Source organism: Manis javanica, chromosome 8 (assembly GCF_040802235.1).
Source record: "Manis javanica isolate MJ-LG chromosome 8, MJ_LKY, whole genome shotgun sequence".
Taxonomy (NCBI): Eukaryota; Metazoa; Chordata; class Mammalia; order Pholidota; family Manidae; genus Manis; species Manis javanica.
Window position 1 is genome coordinate 40,779,951 of NC_133163.1, and position 27,458 is coordinate 40,807,408.

The 27,458-nt window shown below is 40.8% G+C and overlaps 1 protein-coding gene across 11 annotated transcripts in view; it reads right to left on the minus strand.

Moving 5' to 3' along the window:
* DAAM1 (dishevelled associated activator of morphogenesis 1) overlaps positions 1 to 27,458 on the minus strand; it is a 289,381-nt gene that overhangs the window by 75,057 nt on the left and 186,866 nt on the right. For all 11 annotated transcript variants that reach the window (XM_073242320.1, XM_037006931.2, XM_037006956.2 and 8 more), the window contains one exon: positions 11,740 to 11,829. In XM_073242320.1, the coding sequence (XP_073098421.1) occupies positions 11,740 to 11,829 (90 nt within the window). The remainder of the gene's footprint in view (positions 1 to 11,739; positions 11,830 to 27,458) is intronic.

Here is a 27,458-nt window from a genome sequence, read left to right on the forward strand (position 1 = left end):
GGATCAACAGAGGTGAGGCTCAGAACCTCACCACCCGTGCTTTGAGAGAAACCTTCTGCATCCGTGGATGTTTTGCTGCCCTTGTCTAGCCTGGATTAATACTTAGTCCATAGGCACACACCTGATCATCTGATCATCTACATTTGCCCTCTTACAGCACTAAACTATGTTTTCTACCTTTATCTTGCATCTACCTACCAGTTCAGCATTTTATTAAAAATAAAAATAAAAATAATAATAAAGGGAGAAATGTGGGATCAACATATAAATCAAGTACAAAAATCAAATGAATATTCATATTTGACCTGATTGTTTATAGGTCATAATGCGTGATCGAAACCAAAAGTTTCTGTGATGAATGCCCTTGTACTGTTCACCATGTAAGAATTTATTCACTATGTAAGAATTCATTCACCATGTAAGAACTTGTTCGTTATGCTTCAGAAGATTGGAGACTGACGAGAATTAGACTTGAGATGGATTAATGATTGTACATTGAGCATTGACCTCCCTATACTGAATTTTATTGTTGTTAACAACCATTTGATCAATAAATGAGAGATGCCCTCTCAAAAAAAAAAAAAAAACTAAAAAAAAACTAAAAAAAAAATGCAAAAATACCATATATTATTTATGAGTATATACATGCAGAGTAGGGTTATAAATATACGGGCAAGGAAAAAAACCCCATGTATCACCTTCTCTGTAGAGGTCACCTTTGGGCTGCTATTATATCTATGTTTTATTTCTTCTTTAAAAATCCAAGGTGAATATGATAAAATGTTAGCACTCATTAAACAAGGGTGTTTACTATATTCTGTACTTTTTTGTATATTTAAAGTTTTCACAAAAAAAATGAAATAATCAGGAAATACTAGTTTATCTCATGACTTAAGGGAAAAGGTATCAGAGGTTTATTAGTTTTCTTTTTTAGAAATTTTACAGAATGCCAATTAATCAGAACCCTGAATGTCTGCTTTGGTAATTAGATGCAAGGCTTCTAACAAAACAGTATTGGCAACTGCGCTGAAACATTCTTCTATGATCTCCTCAAGAAATCACACAGCCATAATGCACTGCTGAATCACAACACTGCAACTTAAACAAATTTTGTTGCCGCACAGAGAGCTTGTAAGCTTGGCTTACTTTGACCTAATAAGTTACTTATTTGTGACAACAGACTTGTTTAAGGGAACTGCTTCGTCTTGTGCCCTATAAAGGGATTTTCCCCCTTTGCAAACAACAGCAATAGAAATGTTTTTGTCTAAAAATATGCTTTAGTCCTCTTATTTTGGAAACTGAAGATATTGATCAACCATTTGCTTTTTCCTTCTTTTCAAAGGAAGGAATTTTAACTTTATTTAAAAACTGGCTCAACCCACACACATGCTCACTGTCCAGAGTTCTGCTGGTGTTCATGACTGCTGGCCAGGTGAGCCTGCTGGCATGAGCATCTCCATGGGCCGTGCCTGGTCAATAGGGATGCAAGCGCTGCGGTGGCATGCAGATGAGAGAAGAAAGGTTTGGAGTGGAGCTAGACTTTCCCTGGGCCTCAGTCTTCCTAAACCATTAACTTCTGGAATCAGACTCAGGGTTCCACCCAGAAGCTAAGGCACTGAACATTGACCACCATTGTCTGAGAACTTTTGACAAAAATGGGGCCCCCTTTTTCCAATTCCTGGCACCAGCAGTAATGACTTTCTTGGTCTCTTCCTTTTGTATCCTCCTAACTACCTGTCTCTCTCTCTGAAATGTCTTGTGGTTCAATGAAGGGCAAGGTGCTTTTGAAATCCCCACTACCATTCTGAGAAAGCAGGCTTCGTTATATAAGGATATAGAGCTGAATTCCAGGCTAGCCTGAGTGCAAACAAGCAAAAACTCAGTTCATACCACTCTTTCAACCAGAGTCAGCTGTCACTGACAAGCAACTACAGCCCACTGCTGTCCTCCAACCTCTGATAACCCTCAAATCAGATTATCTCAATTTTCACAGCAACCCTGTGAAACTGATCTCACTGTACAGGGAAGAGAGAAATTAGAAGGGTTAAGAAATATGTCTCAGGGACGAAGACGCAACTAGTAAATGGCATTCTGCTTTCTCAGGTTACCCTGTGGATGGCCTCTATGTAGAGTATTTCTCATAGCTCTTACTTGGCTTCTATTTATGCTAGAAAAAAAACAGGGTCGCATACACATTATGCTATTGCTTAGAACAGTTGAGAGGGACAAACATAACACAGGAAACATATAGGCAGATACCTTGCTTGAAAGGCTTTTGCAGATAATCTGCCCAAAGGGAGGTCCTTTCAATGATGGTATCTCAAGCCTGAAAAATGGAGGACTCTACAGAACTAGGATGTAATACCCCAATATAAGGCTCCAGAAGTTGGCCACAATATTTTAGACTTATTCACTTCTCCAAGCACCAAAGAAAGACTGACATGTTTTAGTTCACTCTATGGGCAAATTTGCCTACTCCTTTATCATTAATGAAGCTGCACCCCTATTAAAAGTCAACATTTATGAAAACATAAGCTGTGAGCTTGGGACCATTCTAGACACCAGAAGGCTGGGATTGTGGTAGGCACAGTTGGGATGATGGAATTGGTAACACTGGGAGGAAAAAAATACCCAAAACTGGTATTACTGAACAAAAGGATTATACCTAGGAAGCAGATATTCAAAAGGGGAGGCAAATAAATACTTAAAAACCAATCATCTTTTATTGGACTAAAACTTTGGTTTAAGGGCTGCCAGAGAGAGAGAATCTTTGAATTTTATATGTTGAATCTAAAATTTGGTGTTCATTTTGATAACACCAACCTTTGTAATAAAAATAAAAAGGAAATGGATTACTAGCTTTAAGATTATATTACTTGAGGGGAAAGGACAACGAGAAACACATCTTCAGGGAGTTTCTGGGCAGAAAACTGAGGAAATTTCATTAGGGCCTAGATCACCATCTTTTCAGACAGTACCTCAACAGACAAACTGAAAAACTCTGGGTGGTTCACAAATTCATCTTTGTTTTAATCCCACCAGAGAAGAGTAAAAAAATGAGGGAGAGAGAGAGAGAAAAAAAAGGAAACACCTGTCCCTCAGCTAGACAAAGGCAAAAAAAACCAAAACCCACCAGGGTTGTCTTGACAACACAAGCATTGGTTGCATTTTAAATAACATTTGTCTTCCTAATTTCAATAGAAATACATGGTGGCTTTGTAATGCTCTAGTTGGCTAGGCTGAGAGCCATCCTTTCTGTAGGTTTCTGGGTAGGGTGGGCCACAAGAAGAGAGTGTCACAGGTGATGGGGAGGCAGCAGCCACTGTGTAGTCACACACACAGCCCTTTACCTGCTGGCTCCCCTCACTGGTTCAGGCAGCAGGTCTGCAACTGCCCTGCCTTCCCCTGGGTCCTCCTTCAGCCAGGTGTGTGAGTGTGTGTGTGTGTGTGTGTGTGTGTGTGTGTGTGTAGCTCTGTGACGAATGGCTCCTGGGTCCTCCTTCAGCCAGGTGTGTGTGTGTGTGTGTAGTGTGTAGCTCTGTGACGAATGGCTCCTGGGTCCTCCTTCAGCCAGGGTGTGTGTGTGTGTGTGTGTGTGTGTGTGTAGCTCTGTGACGAATGGCTCCTGGGTCCTCCTTCAGCTCTGTGACGAATGGCTCCTGGGTCCTCCTTCAGCCAGGGTGTGTGTGTGTGTGTGTGTGTGTAGCTCTGTGACGAATGGCTCCTGGGTCCTCCTTCAGCCAGGTGTGTGTGTGTGTGTGTAGTGTTGTGTTGTGTTTAGCTGTGTGATGACCAATGGCTCCTGCTCCTGGGTCCCTGTGTGTGTGTGGGTAGTGTTGTGTTGTGTTGTGTTTAGCTGTGTGACGATGAATGGCTCCTGCTCCTGGGTCCTCCTTCAGCCAGGGTGTGTGTGTGTGTGTGTGTGTGTAGCTCTGTGACGAATGGCTCCTGGGTCCTCCTTCAGCCAGGTGTGTGTGTGTGTGTGTGTGTGTGTGTGTGTGTGTAGCTCTGTGACGAATGGCTCCTGGGTCCTCCTTCAGCCAGGTGTGTGTGTGTGTGTGTAGTGTGTAGCTCTGTGACGAATGGCTCCTGGGTCCTCCTTCAGCCAGGGTGTGTGTGTGTGTGTGTGTGTGTGTGTAGCTCTGTGACGAATGGCTTCTGGGTCCTCCTTCAGCCAGGGTGTGTGTGTGTGTGTGTGTGTGTGTAGCTCTGTGACGAATGGTTCCTGGGTCCTCCTTCAGCCAGGGTATGTGTGTGTGTGTGTGTGTGTGTGTGTGTGTAGCTCTGTGACGAATGGCTCCTGGGTCCTCCTTCAGCCAGGTATGTGTGTGTGTGTGTAGTGTGTAGCTCTGTGACGAATGGCTCCTGGGTCCTCCTTCAGCCAGGGTGTGTGTGTGTGTGTGTGTGTGTGTGTGTGTGTGTAGCTCTGTGACGAATGGCTCCTGGGTCCTCCTTCAGCCAGGTGTGTGTGTGTGTGTGTGTGTGTAGCTCTGTGACGAATGGCTCCTGGGTCCTCCTTCAGCCAGGTGTGTGTGTGTGTGTGTAGTGTTGTGTTGTGTTTAGCTGTGTGACGACGAATGGCTCCTGCTCCTGGGTCCGTGTGCGTGTGTGTGTGTGTGTGTGTGTGTGTAGTGTTGTGTTGTGTTTAGCTGTGTGACGACGAATGGCTCCTGCTCCTGGGTCCTCCTTCAGCCAGGGTGTGTGTGTGTGTGTGTGTGTGTGTGTAGTGTGTAGCTCTGTGATGAATGGCTCCTGGGTCCTCCTTCAGCCAGGGTGTGTGTGTGTGTGTGTGTGTAGTGTGTAGCTCTGTGATGAATGGCTCCTGGGTCCTCCTTCAGCCAGGTGTGTGTGTGTGTGTATTGTGTAGCTCTGTGACGAATGGCTCCTGGGTCCTCCTTCAGTGTGTAGTGTGTAGCTCTGTGATGAATGGCTCCTGGGTCCTCCTTCAGCCAGGGTGTGTGTGTGTGTGTGTGTGTAGTGTGTAGCTCTGTGATGAATGGCTCCTGGGTCCTCCTTCAGCCAGGTGTGTGTGTGTGTGTGTGTGTATTGTGTAGCTCTGTGACGAATGGCTCAAGCTTCTGCCGGATGCCTACCTCTGAGTCAGAGGCAGCAAGAACTGACACAGGCTTCAGTCTGCCCTTGTGGGCTCCAGCCAGTCCCTGCCCTCCCCCAGTTTACACCCACTTTCCTATCCAACTGCCTGCCTCATGGGCACGAAGCTCCAGCAGGAAACCCAAAGCTCCCTAAACAGCTTTAGGGAGAGTGCTTAGCAGCTTCCAGGTTATGTAAGGCTAAATCTCTGCTCTATGTGTGTCTCCCCCAGCAGGCCTGCTTCTCTGACTAATATGATTGATACAAAATATACTGCATGCATTTTTTAAAAAGTAGTTTTATTTTATCATCAAGGAAGATATGTACAAGGTAGGAAGGAGAACAATGTGTTATGGAAGATTTGGGAAATATCTGTATAAAGAAACAAGTTAAATCAACTACAATCCCACCAAACAACTGTTTCTGTCTGCCTACCTCTACTCTTTTGCAAACTTCTGATGGTACTGATTACAGTTTTCTGTCTTTTCTTAACCTTACCATTCCATGCTGAGCAGTTTCCCATGTCATTCAAATTTCTTTGAAAACATGACTTTTCAATGGCTGTGATACCTCATTATAGCTGTGTACTTTAATATAACCTTTCTCTTTGAAATTGGCTCCTAATCCTTGGCTTTCTGAGGCAGCACTGCAAAGAACATCCTCACACACAGTTCTTTGCATCTCTCCTCACATCTGTGGGATCAACTAAAGGAAATGTTTCAGGCTCTGGATATATATTATCAAGTGGTTTTGCTCACCATCTTCAGGTCAATCAGTACTTCATACTTAGGCCAATGTTCAAAATATTTTTCTCCTAGGAAAGCATGGGCATCGATGAATAGTAACAGCCAGTGCAAGAAGGGAACAGCGTCCTGGGGTGCCCTGCTGTGCCATGTTAGAAGTTAACCCTTGAGTCCCTGGTGGGTCCTTGGAGGGAAAGGTCAGACTGTCAGGGCAGCTTTAATTGGGAGGGCTTAAGGCAGCTGCTCTTTACCAACCAGAAGTTTGCACTATTTTGAAAGATGCTATAGTTTCACCAGGGTATTCCCAGTGAACATCAGCCTGTGTTGGAGTGTCCACCTGGTGGTCTCTTCTCCAGGCTGAGCAAACCTCAGCTATTTGTCTTCACTGCCAGTGTCTTCATTTTCCAAAAGTTTAAGCCTCCTTTTATATTTCCTAACAAGTCCTACAAATTGCTTAGCAAAGATCAGATTAAGCCAATAGTCTAAACTTGACCTTTTAAGCATTGGCAAAGGGACAAAGAATGAAGTACAAATCAAGAGGGAAGCATACAGTAGACATAGACATAGCTCAGCTGCTAGAAGAGGAGCCAGTTTCTAGACGATGGGCTGACAGCATGGCAGCACCAGCTCTCTCACTGGTATACCCACTGGATGAGTGAGGGAACTGTCGTCTGTCGCACACATACACAGAGCTGGGTGGCTCCTTCCTCAGTGCCCTACAGCCTGTCTGCTCACCCTATTATGGAGCTTATCATAAGAGTTGATAAGTATTAGACTTTATCTGCTTCTTCTACCAGGCCATCCACTCTAGGAAATTTGAGTTTTCTGTTTAATCATCCTGAGAATCTAGCCAAGTGTCTGCCCTAGGGAAGGTACTCAATCCATGCCAGGTGACTCACCCACCAACTTGTGCCCTTCACATACTGCATTGCTTTGAGTGAAGCCCTAGATACTCAAAGCTTATTGTTTCTTATTGTTTTGATCTGGGATTATACAAGACCTCTCATTTCTCATTGCCAGGGAATAGGCAGACAAGGCAGGGGTTTCAGAGCCTGAAGATATGCCAGTTACCCCCAGCTACTGCACTTGCCTCATCTGGTCTTTACAGAAGCACAGGGGAAAGGCAGCCTGATCTTGTTTCTGATCATTTCTATGTCTGCCACTTTCTCTAACCCCTTACCACTTAGACGCACTAATGCCAACTGGAATCCATTATCAGGATGAAAACTCAATGGCAGGAGACCAAATCAGGGATTGCTGAAGAAGTCTAGACATACAGTCACTGAAAGCTTGTTTTCTCCCTTTGACTGCCTCCCACTCCCAAATCCTGAAAACCCAAAGCTCACGCTACTGTGGGCTTAAACAACTACAGTAAAGAAAGAAGAGGATATCTTTAACCTCCCTCTCAAATTTTGCAGCCTGAGTGTGAAACCATGGCTTCTCCCCCAGCCCACCCAGGGCAGCTTTGTGTCAGGACGCTGGGAGCCAACTAGAGGATTCATGCATCATCTCGCCTTGTTTTCCAGCTGGTTTGTTTGACAGTTACATAGAAACTGATGGTTCCTTTTGTCTTTAATTCCACTACTTTAGCACATGTTCCTTTACCTTTGCTCCCCTCCCCCACCCCACACTCCAAACACAGGAGGGCCTCACCTCCCAAGGAACTGGAAGCACTGTCCTCATGGCCGTACACCATAGAGCTGTAACCTGTGTGTGTGTGTATGTGTGTGATGAAAGAGTTCCTTTTTGTGGACAGGGGTCGAGAACAGATCCAATTAGGATATGTAAACCAAGTAAAAGGAGTGAATGACAAGTCTCAGCTGAAGTTTCTGCCACTTTTCCTAGATGTCTTCAGACTGCCTACAACCAGATTTGCCCTTTGCACAAAGCATAACAGCTGAACTGCAACCAGGTTAGGAGGGATTGTTGAGCAATTTAATGAAACTAGAGTCAAACATAAGCTCAGCAGCAGAGTAAAAATTCACCTTCTGCAAAGGAGACATCAAAAGGTACCTCAGTGGAATATGAAGAATTCAAGGGCATTTATTAAGCCTTGGCTCTGGCGATCAGAAATGGAAGAGGAAGAATCAGGTGCAGTCATCAAATCCTGATCTTTGTCTCAAATAGCTGTTGTCACTACAGCTAACAGTGTCTAGCCCCACTCACTCATTTTGTAAACTCCAGAGCTCAAGGAGGAGGAGAAGGTATTTTCTAGATACTCATAAGGACTGGTTCAGGAGCACAACGAGGACCATCGACCCTGTGAAGAATCACAACTAAGACTTCTGCCTGTCCTCAGCACTGCTGTCGCCATGATCCAGTGCACATACTACTTTTCATTCTCCTCTCTGCAGACCTACTCCTTACTTTTCCCAGGACTTAAAAATCATGTTAACAATAAGCAAATACAGCATGGCTAGATGTAACCACTTTGTGGTCAAATGGTTCATTGTTTAAAAAGCTTTAGCTTAAAATCCAAAAGATTGTTAACAGATGCAGTTTCTGGCTTGAGACTGGGAAAAACCTCACTTAAACAAAAGAATATGTTGTGATTGGAACTAAAAAGGGAATTACCTTTAAAGATAAGAACCACAAACATTTCCTATTTGAAAATACCCCCAACCCCACCAACAAGACCTTTGTTTTTGGACCTCTTGTGAAAGCTAAGAAGTTTGACAGTAGATTGCGCACAGGATGAACCATGGCGGACCAACCCGTCTAGTCGTTTTTACAGATTTGTTTGGACTTTCAGCGAGGCCACAACATCCATCTCCTGCTCTCCCCTGGATTACTCAATTAGGCAAAATTCCAATTAATTTCCTTCCAATTCTTTTGGCCCCAGAAGTACATTTGCTGTTTTCATTTTGGCTCTGGAAATGGGTTTTCAACCAGAGACTTAGATAGAAGTTTGAGAAATGAATACAGAGCTCAATAAGCAGATAGCAACTGGTAGGACCAAGTCACTCTTGACTGGAAAAGAACCACTTGGCTGAGAAATGCCTGGCCCCATTTTTAGTTCCTGGTTGCATTTGCCTCCACATCTGCTGTGCACTTTTACCCAGAAAGCCTGCTTTTCACCGACTCATGTACCTGTTTCTGTTGGCTTTTGTGGGCCCTTACTCCATGGCCTCACTATGTGTGAGAATGTCTGTAATGCCCTGGGTTCTAATCTTGAAAGATGGAAAATCTTAAGGAGCTGTGGGTGTGTAGCTTTCCCTTGGCCTGAGAAATGGATGTGGTTTGGCTTGCTAGTGACAAGCTGGTTTGAAAAGGCTACATAGCCCAAGGGAAATAAATCATCTGTTCTTGGTTTAAGGATGGCCTCTGTGGGCTCCATTCTGAGAATGGGCCACCAGTCCCTTGCGAGATCACATTCCCTGAGGAGAGGTAAACAATCAGGCCCTGTTAGTGCTTACGTTTTAGTGTTCTCAGTTCACTGTGTTACTTCCTGATTTATTAAGGTGCCCCAAAATGGTCAGTTTCAGACCAAAGAAACAGTATAGCTCTAAGAGTCTGAGGAGCTCTAATCAAGAAAATCTTTAGTCAAGCAACCCTACCATTCTTTTTAAAGTGAGGCAGGTCTATAAGCCCATGGGATTCCCCAAAGAGTCGAAATGGCTTTCCCACTCAGTTGCACCACTAAGTCATACAAGGAATCCAAGCTGCTGGAATGAAGCTAGCAGGAGAACTGCATTCCCCAAGATCTGTGCCATCTGGCCAGGTACTAGCAGGAAAGGCCCATCCATCATGAAATGGGATTCTGAGGCCAGTGGCCACATCCACATCCATCCTCCTCTGAAAACCTAACCCCACCACGCGCATATAACACAAGGTTTGCAAGGGGATTTGATAGGCCTGGAAATTGAAAAATGAGCAGCAGCTGTGAGCGCGAGGTCATTACTATCCTCCAGGGTTTGCCTTTTCAATCTAAGGGGCAGTAGTTTCCATGATTAAGTTTGAATTGCTATCAAGGGTGTAATAAAATCTGGGAAAGAAGAAAACTTTCCCCTCAGTAAGTTGCTCCCATTTTCTTGCTCTTTCCTTTTCTCCAGTGCATATTCTCAATCCCCACTTCATACTGTTTCCTAATTTTGAGGGAAAAAAAATCTATTTTGGCTCATCTGACTGCAGTGTCCTCTGTGTACACAGGGACTTGAAGGGTTTTCGTTCTCAGTTCTAGGGGCCAGGTCTTCAACACAGCTGCCTGAAAAGTTCCCTTGTTTTCAAAGACCATACAATATCATCACTTTCAGAACCGAACACATTTTCTTTAAACTCTAAAATTCTTTCCCAGTGTATTATATCTATTTCCTGAGCTATGACAATCAGTTCAACAAAAGAGAACTTTTCTAGTTGGTAAGATGTGTACAAAGAGGAGAAGAGGACATATTCATTCACAAACACATCTTATTGCTTAGTATTGAATTTTAGAACCATTAGGACTCCAATTCAGTCTGATCTGAGAGAGGCACAGAAATCATGCTGGGAGGTTACAGCTCTACATGCCTCTCAGAAAAGGCCCTTAGAACCAAACCCCACTTATGATAACTTAATAAATTATAACCACCCAGGTAGAAACTTAAATGTGCTTAAAATATTTTGACAGTTCAGTATTACACTAATGACAACTTACAACTTGGTAGTTCACTCATCATATATTCATTTCAATGTATTGGATGGTGGAGTTTCAATGATGAGTAATACATGTGCCTCACCATCAGAGGCATAGAGTCTGGTTGGAGAAGGGCACATACCAGCTCACTGCTGGAGAGATGCTCCTGGCAGGGGGGCAAACTGATTACAAAAGGCAGCTAAGAGGGGGCAGAGGTGCCCCAAGACAGCCATGTGGGCAAATGCAGATCCCCAAACGCATACTAGTTACGTAAGAAAAGACAACTCACAGCCTGAAGAGATACTGCCTTGCTGTAGTTTATTCCTGCTTCCCTGGGGCAAGAGTGAGTAATCACAGTGCCTGCCACCTGCTGGAGAGAGGTAGCATTCTTTCAGGTGCTGGCCTGGGCCTGCCCGCTTACCCCATCTGCAGGCAAGTCTTATTGGAACAGAAGGAAAAGCTGCAAAAGATGGCCATCAACAATCAAGATGGATTGGTTCCAAAGTGGTATAGGAACAGTCTAGACTTTGCACAGGGCTTAAAGATGGCAGGGTGAGCTGTATTGTGGAGACACAGCCCATGGGTGATGCCTGGTGCTGTAGATGCTAGGAAATAGGGCTCTGGTGTTTTCACTGCCCAATATCTATCCTCCCCTTCTCCAACAGTAAGAGAACCCCAGATTTTAAGTGGAGTGACCATCCAGAATAGACCATGCTCCTTGCAGTGAGGTGTGGCCATGTGGCTAACAGTGGAACGTGAGGAGGATTTAGGTGTGTAACTCCCGGACATGTCCCAAAGAGCGGAGGTGGGGAGGTTTGTGCCTTCTGTCCCTTTCCTCCCTGCACAGTTTGGATATGAAATGGTTAGAGAGCCACCTTGGACCATGAGGACAAGGCTGTACCTTGGAGATGGTGAAATGGAAGGTTGTTACAAGGTGCTGTCCCCATAATACTAGTCTTAACCTACCTATACACAGAGTTTTATGTAAAGAGTAGGAAGACAACTTTGATCTTTGAGTAAACCACTGTTATTTTTTGTCTCACTTGCATGGGGTTATGAATAATAATTACAGGGATGGGAGTGGGGGTGGGGGAAGAATCCAAGGAAATGTGGATAAAAATATTTCAAGGAGTCAGCACATTGCCACCTGCAGCACCAAGGCAACAACAGCACACATTCAATCTAGTTTACAGGTTATAAAAAGCTGTAGGAATTCTGATGGTGAAATGCGAGAGCAAAGGGAATAAAAAATGATAATTTTCCAGTTACCCATAAACACAATGAATATCTTACCTTTTTCTTGCTACAGTATATTTGCCATTTTTTCTCAGCTGGAAGTGCAAACATGGCTTCCCTGTGTTTGTCTGTGAGGTCAAGTTCATCCTGAGAAGAAAAATACTGATTAGTATTTCATAGATGAAATGTTATTCCTATAAGGGAAGTTATCAGCATCCGCAGGAAGAGAAAAAAAAAACCAGTAACATATATTAAAAAGAACTTGGAAAAGACCAAGAAATGAAGTTAGGGTGGATGTTACCACCATTAAGAGAGCACTTCCCTGTCGTGAGGCGAGGCATCAAGCACAGTAAGAGTGCAGCCGACCCTCACACTTGCTCATAGGTGTGGGAGAGTGGGCTGAGCACGGGCAGAAGCACCCTGAGCCCCTGGCTCTGCTCCCCGAGCTCAAAGGCACCGGAGCTCCAGAGTTTGGAGGGATTACTCACATTACAGGCGGGATTTGCTGGGAATGGCTCCAACAACACTGGATGTCACAGTGGGCAGCAAAGGACTTGGACAACATGAAAGTTGTGGAGGAAAGAACCAAAGGCTGGTATGTTTGGGGGACACAGACTAGCTCACTGAAGCACTGGGATTATGCAATCAGCATGTAAAAGGTTTGAGAGGTAGCAAGTGACCTGTTTGTGGGAAGTCTTTAATGTTAAACTAATGAATGAATTCTCTTGACCAAGGAGAGCAGAGAAGGTTCTGAGTAAAGGAGTGGCATCCTCACAGCCATAAACTTCACTAACAGAGGTTTATGTGCCAAGAATCATGCAGCCATGTTCTCATCTGGTTCCCACAACAAGCCTGAGACCCTCTCATTATTACATCCTCACTGTAATAATAACCCCTGTTGCAATACAACTGGGGGAAATTTGGATGGGAGATTGGGTAAGTGACTTGCTCAAGACCACACGCCTGGTAAATCGTGGGGCTGGGTTTTTAGCCCAGAGCCGTCTGCCTCCAGAACCCAGACTCAGCCTCTCAGATCAGTGTCTGGAATCACTAAGTTTACGGTGGTGTGAAGCTTAGATTGAACATAAAGGGAAGGCAATTTATAAACATCCATAATAGTGAATAACAACAATGGGATTAATGAATATAAAGTGTTTAGAGAAAAGTTCTTGGCATTTAATAACTAGGTTGGTATTATTATTGGTTTGAATGTCTGATACATTTTTATTTCTATAGGTAAAATCATCCAGTTGAGGGTGGAGGATTGGTGGGTGTGAGTAAGACATATATAAAGATGCTATAAATTAAGGCACAGTAAGGTTTAGATCCCTAAAGAGTATAAACAAGCTTCCTCTCTGAAGGACTTTGCTGTGTATTTGCAATTCTCCCACTTATGGACACTGGCTTTACATCTTACACTCCTACCTCCATTTAGTCAAGTCCATTTGTTTTTTTTCTTGAAAAGTCTCATGATTTTCCCTTTGTCTCATTCTCAATGAAACCACCTGAACTTATGCACTAATAACCTCCCACTTGGCTTCCAGCAATCGCCTCCCATTGCTCTTCTTATCCTTCCAATCCTTCCTGCAGCTCAGCCATAATTAGTTGAGGCAGTGGTTCTCAGACCTGGATGGGCGCGCGAATCACCTGGAGGGCTCCTGCAATCACAGGGCAACCCAGCACTTCCCACTGAGCTCACAAGAGGAAGCACATGGGTTTGGTTTCTAAGTTTCCAAGTGTTGCCAAAGCTGCTGGTCCAGGGACCACACTTTAAAATCACAGTGCTAAAAATAGAGCACTTGTGCCATTTTCAGCTCCCAGTTCAAAAAACTTTATTAATTCTACATTGCCTACAAAATTAATTATACATTCCTCAGCCTGCTTTTGAGGTCTTCCATTTATAACCCCAACTTCCTTTGCAAGACTTGCTTCTGACTGTCCTCTTATGCCAAACCTCCAGGGCTGAGCCACTCAGGGACTGATTCGTGCTAGCTTCTCAGGGAAATTCTTAATCTCGTAAGGCCTCTACTTCCTTCTCTCTAGGATAGGACATCATTTCTCTTGCAAGGCAGTTGTGAAGATTAGCAGTATCAACTAAGTATGTAGTAATGCTTGGTATGGGAGGGTGGTTGGGGGAGGGGGGTAAACTATACTATTGTTATTTCTCTTGTCATTTAAACAAAAATCAAGTGCCATTTTCTTTTAAGAGCAAGGTTAAGTCAATAAAACACACACCCACACACTATGACATCCTAACCACAAGAAACTAGTTACGAATTTCAATTTCAACAATGAACCAAAGAAACAAAAGATGTTGACAGAAAACTACATTATGAGGGGACATGCTAAAAATGTCAAAATTTTGGCATGCAAGTATATATATGTGAAGTAATTATTTTTCTTCCTGTCTTCCTGTTTTAATTTCCTGTAAGTCACACCTGCTTTCACCTATTGATGAATGGGGAAAATAATGGTGACATAAATCACTTCCCAACAATTAGGGTTTTTTGAGGGGGTCAGATCAGTTATCGTAACAGCTTGATAATATGGTGCTTAGTTTGGGGAAAAGGTTTGTGATTTATAAGGGAGAGCAGTACTACTGTACTATTAACATAGCATCCTTTACTATACTATAGTAGCACTGTGTTTTTATTAACTGAGCAGAGGTGTGAGGAAAACTGTGAATCCTAAAATCTAGAAATTCACAGCAAAGAGTATTAATATTACCAAACTTTGCTGTTAAGAGGTAGAAAACTTCTGCTTCTGCTGAGACACAAAATTTCTCAATTTTGAATTGAGAAAACACAATTGAACTAAGACTTAGAGGCAGATGGCTTCACGTAAGAAGAGAATTTCCATGAAATAAAAAAGAATTTAAATTGTCATTGGGTCTCTGTATACAGTTTGGGAGTACAGTAAGAAGAAAGGAAAGAAAAAATAGATACAGAAAATAGTAACAGCTAAAAATTATTGAGTATTTTCTGTGTGCTACTAGTGTTTTATATGAATTGATTTAGTTTATCTTCACAGAAATCCTATAAAATGAGTAATGTTACCCCATTTTCCAGGAAACTGAATTACAGAGAGATTAAATAACTTGCTCAAGGTAACAGAGCTAATAAATAAATGGTGGAGGAGGAACCTGAGTCTACTGTCTGGTTACAGAACCCACATCCTTAGCCAGCAGATTATCCATTCTGTTGATCATTCATCAAGGTAAAATCATGACACTGGTGTGACTCTGAAAATGCATCCAAGTGCTGCACTCACTGTTGACTCAGTGTCCATTGGCAGAGAGAGGATTTTGTTGTCAGACACCCCTGAGTTCTAGTCTGACCCTTATGGGTTATACAATCTTAGATAACTGACTTTCTTCACCTAAAAATGGGAGTAGTAATATATATATATGATAAAGCATTCTCAAGGATCCATTTGTGCAACTAAAAAAATTTTTTTAAGTGTCTACTAAACGCCAGGCATTGTGCTAAGTGCAAGGGATAAAAACGTATCACAGAGCTCATATTCTTGAGAGGGCAGAAAAGAAATCAAATAATCACATGAACTGAGGATGACCACACAGGAAGCTGAGCTCTGAGAGCCCACTTGTTGTGGGACAATGAAGGCCATCCCAGCAAGTGAGAGCTGAGAGAATAAACAGAATTAAGTAGGAAAAAAGCACTACACACAGTGAACAGCAACCTTGAAGGACACTATGAACTTTGGTTTTTCTCCTACCAGCAGCCAGAGGTCACTGGCAGATCTAAGCAAGGAGAATGACATAGATTAAATCAGATTATACCTGGGAGTGCCTAGGCACAAAGCCCAGAATGTAGTGGACCCCCACCCCTCCATTCCAAAAGTATCTCTGTTCTGACTCATTTTTGTAATACGGCTGAACCACACATGCAAGACTCTAAGAGACTATCACGGCTTTAGTGATCAGTCAGCACCTCCTCGCTGTCCTACCCATTCCAGGACCATGGCCAGACATTATAAAGAGTACAAAGATGAATAACAGACCCTGATTTCCCTGAATTTAGAATCTAACTGGGAAGACGATGATAGAAGGCTTCAACAGTTCCCTTTCTTTTCAGGATAAAGTCCAAATCCTTTACACAGGAAGCAGAGCTCAGTTCAGCTACCTGGTAGGTAGAGGCCCTTCATGATATAGCCTTTACTGACTTGCCCCACTTCACCTCCTCGCCCTCCAGCCACCTTCTAGCACTTTTGATCACAGGTTGTCCACTAGTGAAACTTTGCACATGCTGTTCTGTTTTCCCAGAGAGCCCTTCCCACAAATCTAAGGATCAATTCTACTCATCTAAGCTTTTACAAGGCATTGGTGATTCCTTCCAGGCAGCAGCATATCCTGACTTTCCTAGGGTGGATAGCCGCTCTGTGCTCTCTCACCCTTACAGCACTTACCACACGGCTGCTGTTAGGTTACTGGCATGACTGACTCCCATTCTGGACTCATTCCCACAGGGTAGGAACTAAATTTGTTCTGTTCATCTGTGTATTAACTGCCAAATTAATTGCTGTCCCCCAAAACAATATCTGACACAGCTGGATTCCAAAAAAAATAAAAAAGTAACTTGAGGGAAGGTGGAGAAGTTGGGTAGGAAGGAGAAGAGAGAGGAGGAAAGGAGAGGACTATTGTAGGGTACAATGATGATCAACGCATTTCACAGATTAAAACTCATCCTTTCTGTTTTCTTTTTGGTTGTAAAATGTACATACACAGTAAAACTCACGGATCTTAAGTACACAATTTTAAGTTTGGGAAAGGTATACACTGAAGTGGTTGTAACACTTTACACTTTAGACACTGGTTATATCATTTTACTCTTCCATTAGCAATATATGGCAGCTCCCATTACTCCATGTTCTCACAGATATGGTGCTATGCCTTTTTAACTTGAGCCATCTAATTTATGTGAAGTGTTATCTCAATGTAGTTTTAATTTAATTTGTGTTTTCTTGATGACAACAAGTGCTGAATATACCTTTTCACCTATTTATTGGTCATTCAGATGTATTCTTTTGTGAAGTATCTATTCAAATATTTTGCCCATTTTAATTGAGCTGCATTATTATTGAATTAAAGACATTCTTTATATACTCTAGAAACATGTCCTTTGTCAGAGGTATATTTCGAGACTGTTTCTCCTAGCCTGTGGCTCACCTTCTCATTTTGTTAACCATCTATTTTGATCACTAAGTGTTTTGATTTTAATGAAGTCTAAATTATTAATATTTCTTCTTTTAGAGTTAGTACTTTTTTATCTTCTCTAAGAAATGTTTGCAACTTGCAGTCAAAAAGTATCCTATGGCTTCTTATGGAAGCTGTCTAGTTTTAGTTTTAGCTTCTATGTTTGAATCCGTGCTCCATCGCATAGACACCATTCCAGGGGTCTGTCTTTAATCACAAAGTGACTGGATTGCTTTTGCCTTCTCCCTTTCTCAGCCTTTTGCACTTGTTTAGACATACTGCTGGAGAAGGAGCAGAATGAAAACAGTTAATAGGAGGAAGAAAAAGAATGGAATACAGACTCATCTGAAAATCATCTTGAACATTAATTACTTCAAGTTCTGCTATTACTTCAAAATAATATTATAGGAGATTTTTCATTTTGATACTTAATTCAAATATTAAAAAAAGCAATCATGGAAAACACAGCAATTAGGATCACTATATCTCAGATTATATCTCTTTACATGAATTTTTTAGAAAAAGTGCATTGATAAGAGGCAGAAAGGACATCAGTGGTTGCATGGGGCTGGACACAGGAGCAGGGACGGACTCCAGGTGAGCAGGGTAATGGAAATGTTCTCAAGCTAGACTGTAGTGATGGCTGTACAACTGCATGAATTTACTAAAACTCATTGAACTGCACACGTACGTATTCTATGGTACATAAATTATATCTCAATAAAGCTGCTTCAAAAAACTAAACAAGTTTTGTTTTTTGAGCAGTAAGAAAACAGAAGTTCAGAGTAGAGAGAAGTACATAGCCTTGTGTATGTAGTAAGGAAAGAAATTTCTAGCTGAACATTAGATAAACTGAGGAGTTGGCTTAGAAGAGTAACCAATTGGAAGGAAATGTATGACGAGGGGGGCAAGAAAAAATGTGGACGCTTTGAGAGTAAGTAGCTCAGTCTGGGAAATGTCACAATTTCAGACCAACTTTTGTTTGAAACCAAAGATCATGTCCATGAAATATCCTTATCCTTTCCTAGAAAATTACATAGATTCTATTGTATGCATTCCATTTAGGCCAAGAGATAAGCAATGTTATTCCCAAGTTCCCTTAATAGCAAATTAAATGGTATGTTAATATTAATGATAAATTCTAAAGAACATCTTCGGCATTAGGTTTTTCCCCCGGCTGTGGCACTCATTCGAGTACTGGCTCCTTTGTGAGTTAATAGCTGAGTTTTCCACAAAATTTATCAAATGTAATTACCCAACCCCCGGAAGCATCCTGGTTGCTTGTAGACCACTGTCTTTTTTTTTTTGTAATCATGCTGTCAGATGTGGTTTTGGGACTGCGAATTGCTGCAAAGATGAACAGAGCAAATTTAATTCCTGTTCCTACACATTAGACTTGGATGGTCTAGTTCCTTTCATCGGTTGTGTTCTCTCTCTCTTTTTTTTTATAGTATTCTTTTTTTGGACAGAGTTTTAAAAGTTATTTAAAGGAAAATGATTTAGTGAGTGATAAGAGGAGAAACATTTGCACCAAACAACCTTCCTTTCCACAGAAAGTTCCAAGATTCTTAAAAGCTGAAACCAACAAACAAAACCCTAAAGGCTTTTCTTCTTGAAGAAGCCAGAAATTATATTTTTATACCCTTATAAGATGTGTTTTTATATATTTATGATATATTGGAGAAAAGGTACAAATCATGTTTTTTATTAAGAATAAAGAATCTTTGAAGGGAGCCCAGCTCTGGGAACTGAAATTCTAGTCTTCACACCTAACAAAGCATATTGTTAAGCCCCACTTCTAGAATATTCCGTACAAAGAAATCTTAGCAGTCCTATGCTCTAAAGTAAGCAGGCAGCTCTACAGATAAGTCTAACATAAATCAGAAAACAATTGGCATGGTACACATAAATCTAAGGAAAGAGATTGATGTGCTAGATAAAGAAAGGGAAGGAATTTTGATACAATGTGCAATAAAGGTCTTGAATGAATTAGAAAAGCTCTTTTTAGACATTGAGCTAAATTGAAATATGGGGTTATTTATAAAAATGTCCAAAGCAATATTCAAAGCATTTATTCTTTGAAAATCTACCAAATCAATAGATTTCAGTAAGCCAACAACGTAAGTTTCTGGCTAACAAGAGAAATTTCTAATAAAGGAATTTAGTATTTCTCTTTCTAATGAGTTCAGCTAACTCTTCACATACACACTAATACGTATTTACTAACACGTGAGTAGCAGACCTGTGATCTGTGTTGTATGGAATGAAGAATAAAAATGAGGAGAGAGAAAAGCTAAGACAGGCTTTGGGGGGGTGCCTGTCAATCAGCTCATTGCTTTGTGTGGTTTTTGGTTGGTTGGTTTGGTTTTTTGTTTTGCTTTTTAATAGGTTCTTTAGGAGGTAACTGTCCATCTGACTCCATGTATGAAGCTGACAGAATTTCTAATCATATTATTACTCAGACAAGGCTAACTTTTCTCCTTCAAATGACATACTTCCATATTTGCCCACAGCAAGCAGGCCTAACTCACCCTTCCTAACCCCACCCAACAAACATTTCCCATGTGCCCAGCAGGCAGCAACCCTCAGCTTCACCTCAGACACCCAGCACTGGCAGTGCCTTCTCTGGATTAAATACACTCTGTCATTAACCTTCTCCTCCCATCCCACAACTCAACACCACCAGAAATAAGTCAAACCATCAGAGGGACAAGTGACCTGGTCTTAAGTCATATGACATAATGATAAGTACAACTTCATGGGGAAAATGCCAGACAAGGCAGATGGGGGACTGAAGGTGATACTTCAGCAGCAAAAAAAAAAAAAAAAAAAAAAAAATCACACTTTCATAAATGTATCAAGGAAATTACTATTAGGCTAAGAAAATTCATTATATCTATAAACGTTCATCCTCACCACAGCAAATGAACATCACAGCCAGGAGTCATGAATTGCCAATTCAGCCCTTAACATTTAACTACAATGACTCTGAAAACAGTATTTTATTATCATAGTGATGGTTTGAAATCCGAAAAGTTAGATAAGTTTTTTGTTGGTTTAAGTAGAGGTACATTCAGTGAATTATTACCTGCTCCCTAACCAGTCAGGAAAGATATAAATGGAAAACAACAGGGTACCTTAAATCCCAAAAGGGATGTGTACACAAAGGGAACAAACTGAAGGTCTTCAGTTGGTAAGATTTCTGCCAACATTCTTAGTCATTATGTGATCCACCATGAGATGATTCACCACCACCTACATAGTAATGTTCTCTGATAGACATGTTTTCATCACCCATATAAAAATAAGAAGTGAGATCCCACAAGCAAAGGCTGACTAATAGAAATAATTTTTAGTTTCTTAATTCCAATGGTTCAGTGTTTTGTGCTTTTATAGTAGGCAAGGCAACCTATATCTGGCTTGCTAGACAAAGTCTTCTGCTAAACCTGTAGGCTCTTATTTAGCTTCTTTGTGCTACTTTAACTAGAAACTCATTAGAGTAACTTTAACTTTTAACTGGTGTACACCACCAGTTTTCTAGTAATCTAAAATAACTGTTCTAAATACATGTTAAAACCATCTCCCAGTACCCATTCAACCAACCAAATTTCCAGTTCTTACACCTATAATCTAGAACAACTTCTTTGACAAGACTTAATTGAGAGAATTTCTAAGAAGTGTTTTCCTAATTGAAAGGAGGGACTTTGTCTCCTGGGACACAGAACAAGCTGTAACATGACAGATGAGAAAGGCACTCTAAGGCTCTGTGGGCAACTGTTAGCCAATTACCGCACGTCCTCCTCCCTCAATGATACCAGCATTGCTCTTGCCAGCCCAGGCCCCTCCCACGCCTGCTCAGCATGCCCTCCAGAGACTTGTTTGGCAGCTCAGCTGACACTTTAAAGTTTTAATTGGGTCAAAAGATATCTGGAGCAAGAGGTGTCTTCCTACATTGCAGCTATTTACTTTACCATGTAAAATATGGTATAGAGTAAGTCTCTATACTCCCAAGTATAACAGTATATATACTGGCATATATATACTGGTAAGGACAGAATGTATTTCTTAAAACATTATCTCCCTTGTTCTTTTAATCTTCTATCCTGCATGCCAGCCACTCTGGCATGTAACTGACATCCAAACAAAGAAGAGGAGAATGAGAATGACAACAGATGGATGGTGTGCAGGAAGTCAGGGATCAGCCCACATCTATTGCTACTACCTCAAGAATAATTCAAAACACAGAGCCAGCTGCTGGAGGACTTAGCAGTCATTAATTCATGCACATACACATGCATAAATTTACTCAAATACAGGATGTTTCCAGTGGATTCATTTAAAGTTGGACAAGAAAAAATTGAATTTTAGGGATCTGGTTTTCAAAAACAAACAAATGAGCAAAATAGTTTTCATCCATGAACCAGAAAATTATAACCAAAAAATGTACTGAGCTTCTAAAACATGCATCAAGAAACAGAAATTTCAGAGGAATTCTGGGAATTGAAGGTCAAGGAGAGGAGGATTCTAAACACAACAGATGAAAGTATTCCAGGACGGTTTACAACTGAAATACCACATCCACATATTGGGCACTTACCTCCTCCCACAGGCCATGTAATATATGTTTTGTGAGAGTGAATGGTGTTTAAATGATTCCCGGTGCATCAATATATGTTCTTGTGTGCAGTTATTTGTACAAGCTACCAGATTGTTCTAACCATTATTAAAACACATTTTCAAAATTACACTCGAAAGCTTACCTAAACCACATTACTTATGGGGATCAAATTATTCTCTCAGTCTTTTAAAACCTGTACTGGTTTATATGGAGACTTGCAGAGAGTTTGCAAGTCAGTACAGCATGGTGACTTTGTGTAATTTGTACACAGTAGCCTAAGGATTAAGTTAAATAATAAGATTTTAAATTGTAGCCAAAGCTAAACAGGTACATACTGCTCAGAGTCTCTTTAGGATTCATAGTAATGAAAATCAACAAGGCCAAAGGGACTAATAACCATGTTCTCAATAACATTAGTTCAGAGATGGCTTTGCAGTATTTGTATGTAAAAAAGAAAAGTTTTCATGTTTGTTTTCTCCACCTCTCCATACTCCCCATTTCAGTCCCCATAATCTAAATAAAAAAAGCACCCTTTGATTGGAACAAAGTATCTAACTCAAGTCAAAATCTAAATTTAACTGCCTATGAAAAAAGGCATTTGTTATGATCTTTGATTGATAAAATATAAATTTAGGACTAGAAGGAATAAAATAGCTTTGTCATTTCACTTTTTGCTTTACAAGATTTGTTTAGTGAATCAGAAGACAAGAAGGAAACTTACGAAACCAGGTTGACTATCTTACTGTCTCTGAGCAGACAGGACTTCAACCAATACAAAGAAATTTTTATTGACTACTGGGATGAAGATCTGTGGCCAACACTACCTGGGTTATTAGAATGAATATAGTGTTCTATTAAAAAATAAACAGATATAAAAAAGTAAAACCACCTATATCAACATCACCCTATATCACAAACCACCAGTTGTTTTCAGGGCCAAAATAATTGGTTTATAAAGTTCTGGGTTTGGGAGAATTTTGTTAAATTGATTGTACATGGGCAATAGTTCACACCTACTATTTAGGAATTTTAGCACTTAACACATTTAAGCCCACATCTACATTGTTTCTTCCCTCTGTGATGTATTGCATATTTTCATACTAAACATTTTTCTATGAACTCAAGTTGATTTAGCCAAAAATGTTAGTCAAGGGACAAACTACTCAGTATTTTCTTGTCAACAAATCATGCTATTTGGCTAAACAGAATTTTCTCTTTTGACCTTTATAGGTTTGTCAAATGAAAAGAATTTCCAACTTCATGGAAATAGAACAATTTTAATATCAATACTTCATTAGATTCTGAGTTTTGGCTTCCAGACAACTCAACACTATAAGACTATTTAAGGTATTTCTTTGAAGTCTTTATATAGTCTGATTTCCTCTGCTTAATTATTGAGCAATCCTTTACACTCTAAGAAACAATAGATTAAAACTATGACTCCTTATAATCAGTTTTCCTTTTCTTCAATTAGTTTAAAATTAAACATTCTTGCTAACCAATTTTTTCATCTTTCTTGGAGACAGGGAACTGAAGAGCTCCTATAAAAAACTTTCTGTTCTTAGTCCTGGTCTTAGTGTAAAAGGTCTTAGTGTAAAAAAATTTTAAAACAAAGAGATAAGAAGTGTTGAAACATTTCGATTCTGGTGATAATGGAAGCATGTTATTATTAAAGAGAACTTAAAATAGCCCTAGTAATAAAAGAAACTGTGATGACAGCCTGAGACTATGGGTAGCAATTCACATGGCTGGTAAGAGAACAAAATTTGTACACTGGGAAATCTGTAAGACTAAGTTGGATTCTTGTAGCTTCTTTCATACCAAAGTGATTTCAGAACATATTGAAAAATGAAGAGATTACTCTGTAAGCTCCCAAGTGAATTCATTTCATTCAGCTTACTTTCACCATGCATTCATTTAACCCTGACACATCAGCTAAATTCTTTCATTCCTGCTATCCTCATTTCTTAAATTCTAAGCTGGTTACTAATTTTGAGAATGTCCTCAGTACTTAAAAATAATAAAACTGACCTATAGTAAGTAATTATATTTATGAAGATATAAATATTCCCATCATTCTATGGTTTCTACCATCACTACCTTCCCCATTAAGATTTTAACTTTCAGTGACAATTTGCAATAGTATAAATCATAGTTTCCCGATCAGTAATGAATTTCTTAATAGGTTTCTTTAAAATATGTCACATTTCCTGGAAGACACCAGACTCTAAATTATCCCAAAACATTAGACTCATTGGCCAAATAAATGGAAGACTAAGCACTGGATTTGAAGAAAGCAGATAACCAGAAAACAAAAAGTAACATTTCAGGCTTAGAAAAACTTGGGTCCCTGCTCATACTGCATATTATTACCAACTAGCTCTAAATTCACACTGGTTCAGAAATGAAAATTATCTTCCAAAAGTCTATGAAAATGGTTCCAAATATACACACAACATGTGTAATCTAAGAAGTGAGATTTAGTACAACACACCTCAGAAATAATAACCAGACTTGTCTTAAACCTGGTTTCTCACCTAAAATCTCACCAGAAAAAGCAGCTGGACATTTTGCACTTTTCACAAGGCAAGATTGTTGACGGTCTCTAAGGAGATACCAATTCCAGTATCACTGTTGCTGTGAAATATTCTGTAGGAAAACCTTAGTTCATCAACTCTTGGCAATATATAGGAGTCTTTGCACTGAATAGAAAAGTGGAGGGGGCTCCTAAGAAGTCTCTCTTTTCTTTCTATTTCAAAATTAATGTCTCCAGAGGAGGCATATCACTTCAACAATTGGACCCAAATGAAAACATACTCAGAATCTACCCAGAGACATGACACCTTCTATACTTCATAGTAGCTGCAAAGAGCAATGGTTATTTTTGTACATGCAACCCAATAGCAAATTATTTTGATATACTTTGGTATATTTGGTTCTTACACTATAAGAAAGCAGAGGTACTTTCCTCTGGTTCAAATATGAATCTGAGATACATAATTAATTAGCAAGGCAACCATCCCCATCCCTTATCTAGGTTCATCTCTTAGAACCCCCAATCCTCCCAGCCTCCTATTTTATGTTCCGTCTACAATGAACTTTTAGTTCCTTGAGCTATCCACACTTTCTCTCTCACTTCCCAGTCCTATGCATGCTGTTTTCACTGTCTATAACACTCTTTTCTCTCCTCTTTGTCTGGATATTACTTCTGGTTTTTCATGTCTTACATCAAATGTCACTTCCTGCAGGAAGTCTTCCAAGATCCTTCCATACTAGGTTAGATATCTGTGAGGTTTGGGGGTAGGAGCCAGCAAATAGCATGCTTAGAATTTACTGAAAGCTAAGCTAAGGAATAAAGCAAATGGAATTCAAAATACCTTCCTTTTTACTCATGAAATTTGGGTTCAAGATAAGTGGGCTTGCTGAAGATTTCAGTGCTGAATTAGACACTTAAACCCACCAGTCATAGGGACAGCTGGACAACTGTAGAATTCCTCATGGGGGTTCCTTCCTATGAAATATATAGTACCAAGCATCACAGAATGTGTTTTCTGAAAGCAGGTTGGTTTGCAGAGAAAGGGAGAGGGACTGAACTATGGATACACCAACGAGGAGTTGGAAGAGAAGCTGGGAATGTTACTCCTGGGCTACAGAGTTAAGCATGATAGAAACAGAACCTTTGAGTGGAACTTCCTCCTCATGAAAAATCCTGACAAAATGTCTGCTGGAGCAGCCCCTCTCACGTCCTTGGTCACTTAGATAACATTGCATGCTTACTTCTCTGTTTCCTTGGCAGACCTTCAGCCCCACAAGGTCACTAGGGACCATGGTTTTTTTGCTCACCAGTTAACTCAGAGCACAAGGTGGGCACTTACCACATAACCACATATCCCAGAAGAATTCAGCAGTCAATTAGTGACACTTTCTTCTGTTCATCTCAAAGGAAATCTTCAATTGCTAATGTTGAGATGGAAAAGTTAGTTGAATAAGGACAACTTAGAGAGTCGTCATGCCTAGAACTCTTCAAATAGGTTGGTGGAGTATTCTAAGACCTTTAAAGGCCTGTAGAAAAGAAGACTATAGCTGAATCTAATTTCATGGGAATAGTGCTGAGTTTCCCATTAGTTATGTTCTTGACTTGTGGCTGAGGCAGAGGAGAAAGCAGGAGTTGAGGGGAAGGTGGGGGAGGTAATGCAAGAAAAAAGGAATGATGCTCAAAATGGCATCAAATATGGTTAGAAGAAATTATACAAACTCTCAAGTTACTATTTTAATTTTAAATATCCCAAATCACATAAAAATTATTAGCAGGAAGACTATATCCCACTTGGCAACTCACAAAAACAGAACAAAATAAAAAATCCTATTATAGGTCCTCAGTTCTCCAGGAGCTATAGAGCAGTAGGGAGTAAATATTAACAAATATTGGCAAAAATTTGGTGAAACTGGAGAGAGAGGCTTAAAGATGGTGCCAAGAGAAGTGAGACAGAAACCTCCTCCAAAAACCACATATAATAGGAAAATACAGCAAATACAATGAATCCTGAAAGAGCAACCAGAAAGAAGACTGCAATAGACTGCCTACATCTGGGGAAAAGAGAAGACATCACAGAAAAGAGTAAACTAGCAAAGCCAAGCCCTTCCCCCACCCTGGCTGACCAATGGGAGGAAGAGAAATGGAGTGCAGAGAGGGTGGAAGTTTAGGACTGCTGAACACAAAGCCGTGGAGATCTGCTCTGGAAGTATGAACCCATATTACATGATGCTCTGGAGATTAGTAGGACTGGAAGGCAAAGATAGGCAGAATACTTGGACAAACTGAGATTCCAGCTGCTTGTGGAGAATAGGAACCCACAACAGGCTGCTCCAGGAGAAAAGAGAGGCGAGCAATTTGAAAGACTTCCCAACAGTGAGAAGGGCTGCTAAAGAGGAAGAATTACACAAGCTTGTTGCTCAGAAGACAGGTCAGGTGATCGCAGCACACTCAGCCCAGCAGACTGGGAACTTTCAGGAGCTTCAGGTGCTCCATCCCCTTGGCTGGAAATGTAGTGCTGAGGCACCCCCCACACACACACACACACTGTGATAGGCAGACTGTCATTCCTTCTGCCTGGCTGGCAACAGTTTGCAAACCTGCTGCCCCACCATTACGTCAGGCCAGCCAGAGGGTGACTCAACCTATGGCAGCTATAGCAGTGTAATGCAGAGGCTCCGCCCTGGCAATGAAGGTAGGCACTGCAGCAGGGAAGAACAAAAGAGATCTTTCCTCCTGGCAGGCACCAGTGTCACTTGCCTGTGACCCCCACCATCACTCCAGGGGCTGGGCAGCTCCAGAAAGTGAGCTTCTGGGCGCTAGAGGGTGTCACCAGAAGTTATTATTCCAGAGTAATCAATACAAATACGAAATGGCAAAAGAAATGGGTACAAACCCAAATCCCACAAACACCAGAAGGAGGGCTAAATGAAACTGAAATCACTAATATTCCTGATAAAGATTTAGAAGTAAAAATCATAAACATGCTCATGGAGCTACAGAAAAATATTTAAGACCTGAGGGAGGACTTCAAGAAAGAGACAGAAACTTTGAAAAACATAGTATCCAAAAAGAAACTTACAATGGAGGGATTTAAAAAGAGATTAGATAAAGTAGAGGAGATGGTAAATGAACTATAAATTACAGAACAGGAATAAAAAGAAACTGAGGAACAGAGAGAAAAAATAACTCTAGGAGTTAAAAAAGAATAAAAGAACTGTGCGACCAATCCAAATGGAACTATATTTGCATTATAGGGGTACAAGAAGAACAGAGAAAAAGGGATAGAAAGTCTCTTTAAGAAAATAATGGCTGAAAACTTCCCCAATCTGGGAAAGGAAATAGTCTATGGGGCCATGGAACTGCACAGATCTCCCAGCACAAGGGACCCAAGGAGGACAACACCAAGACAT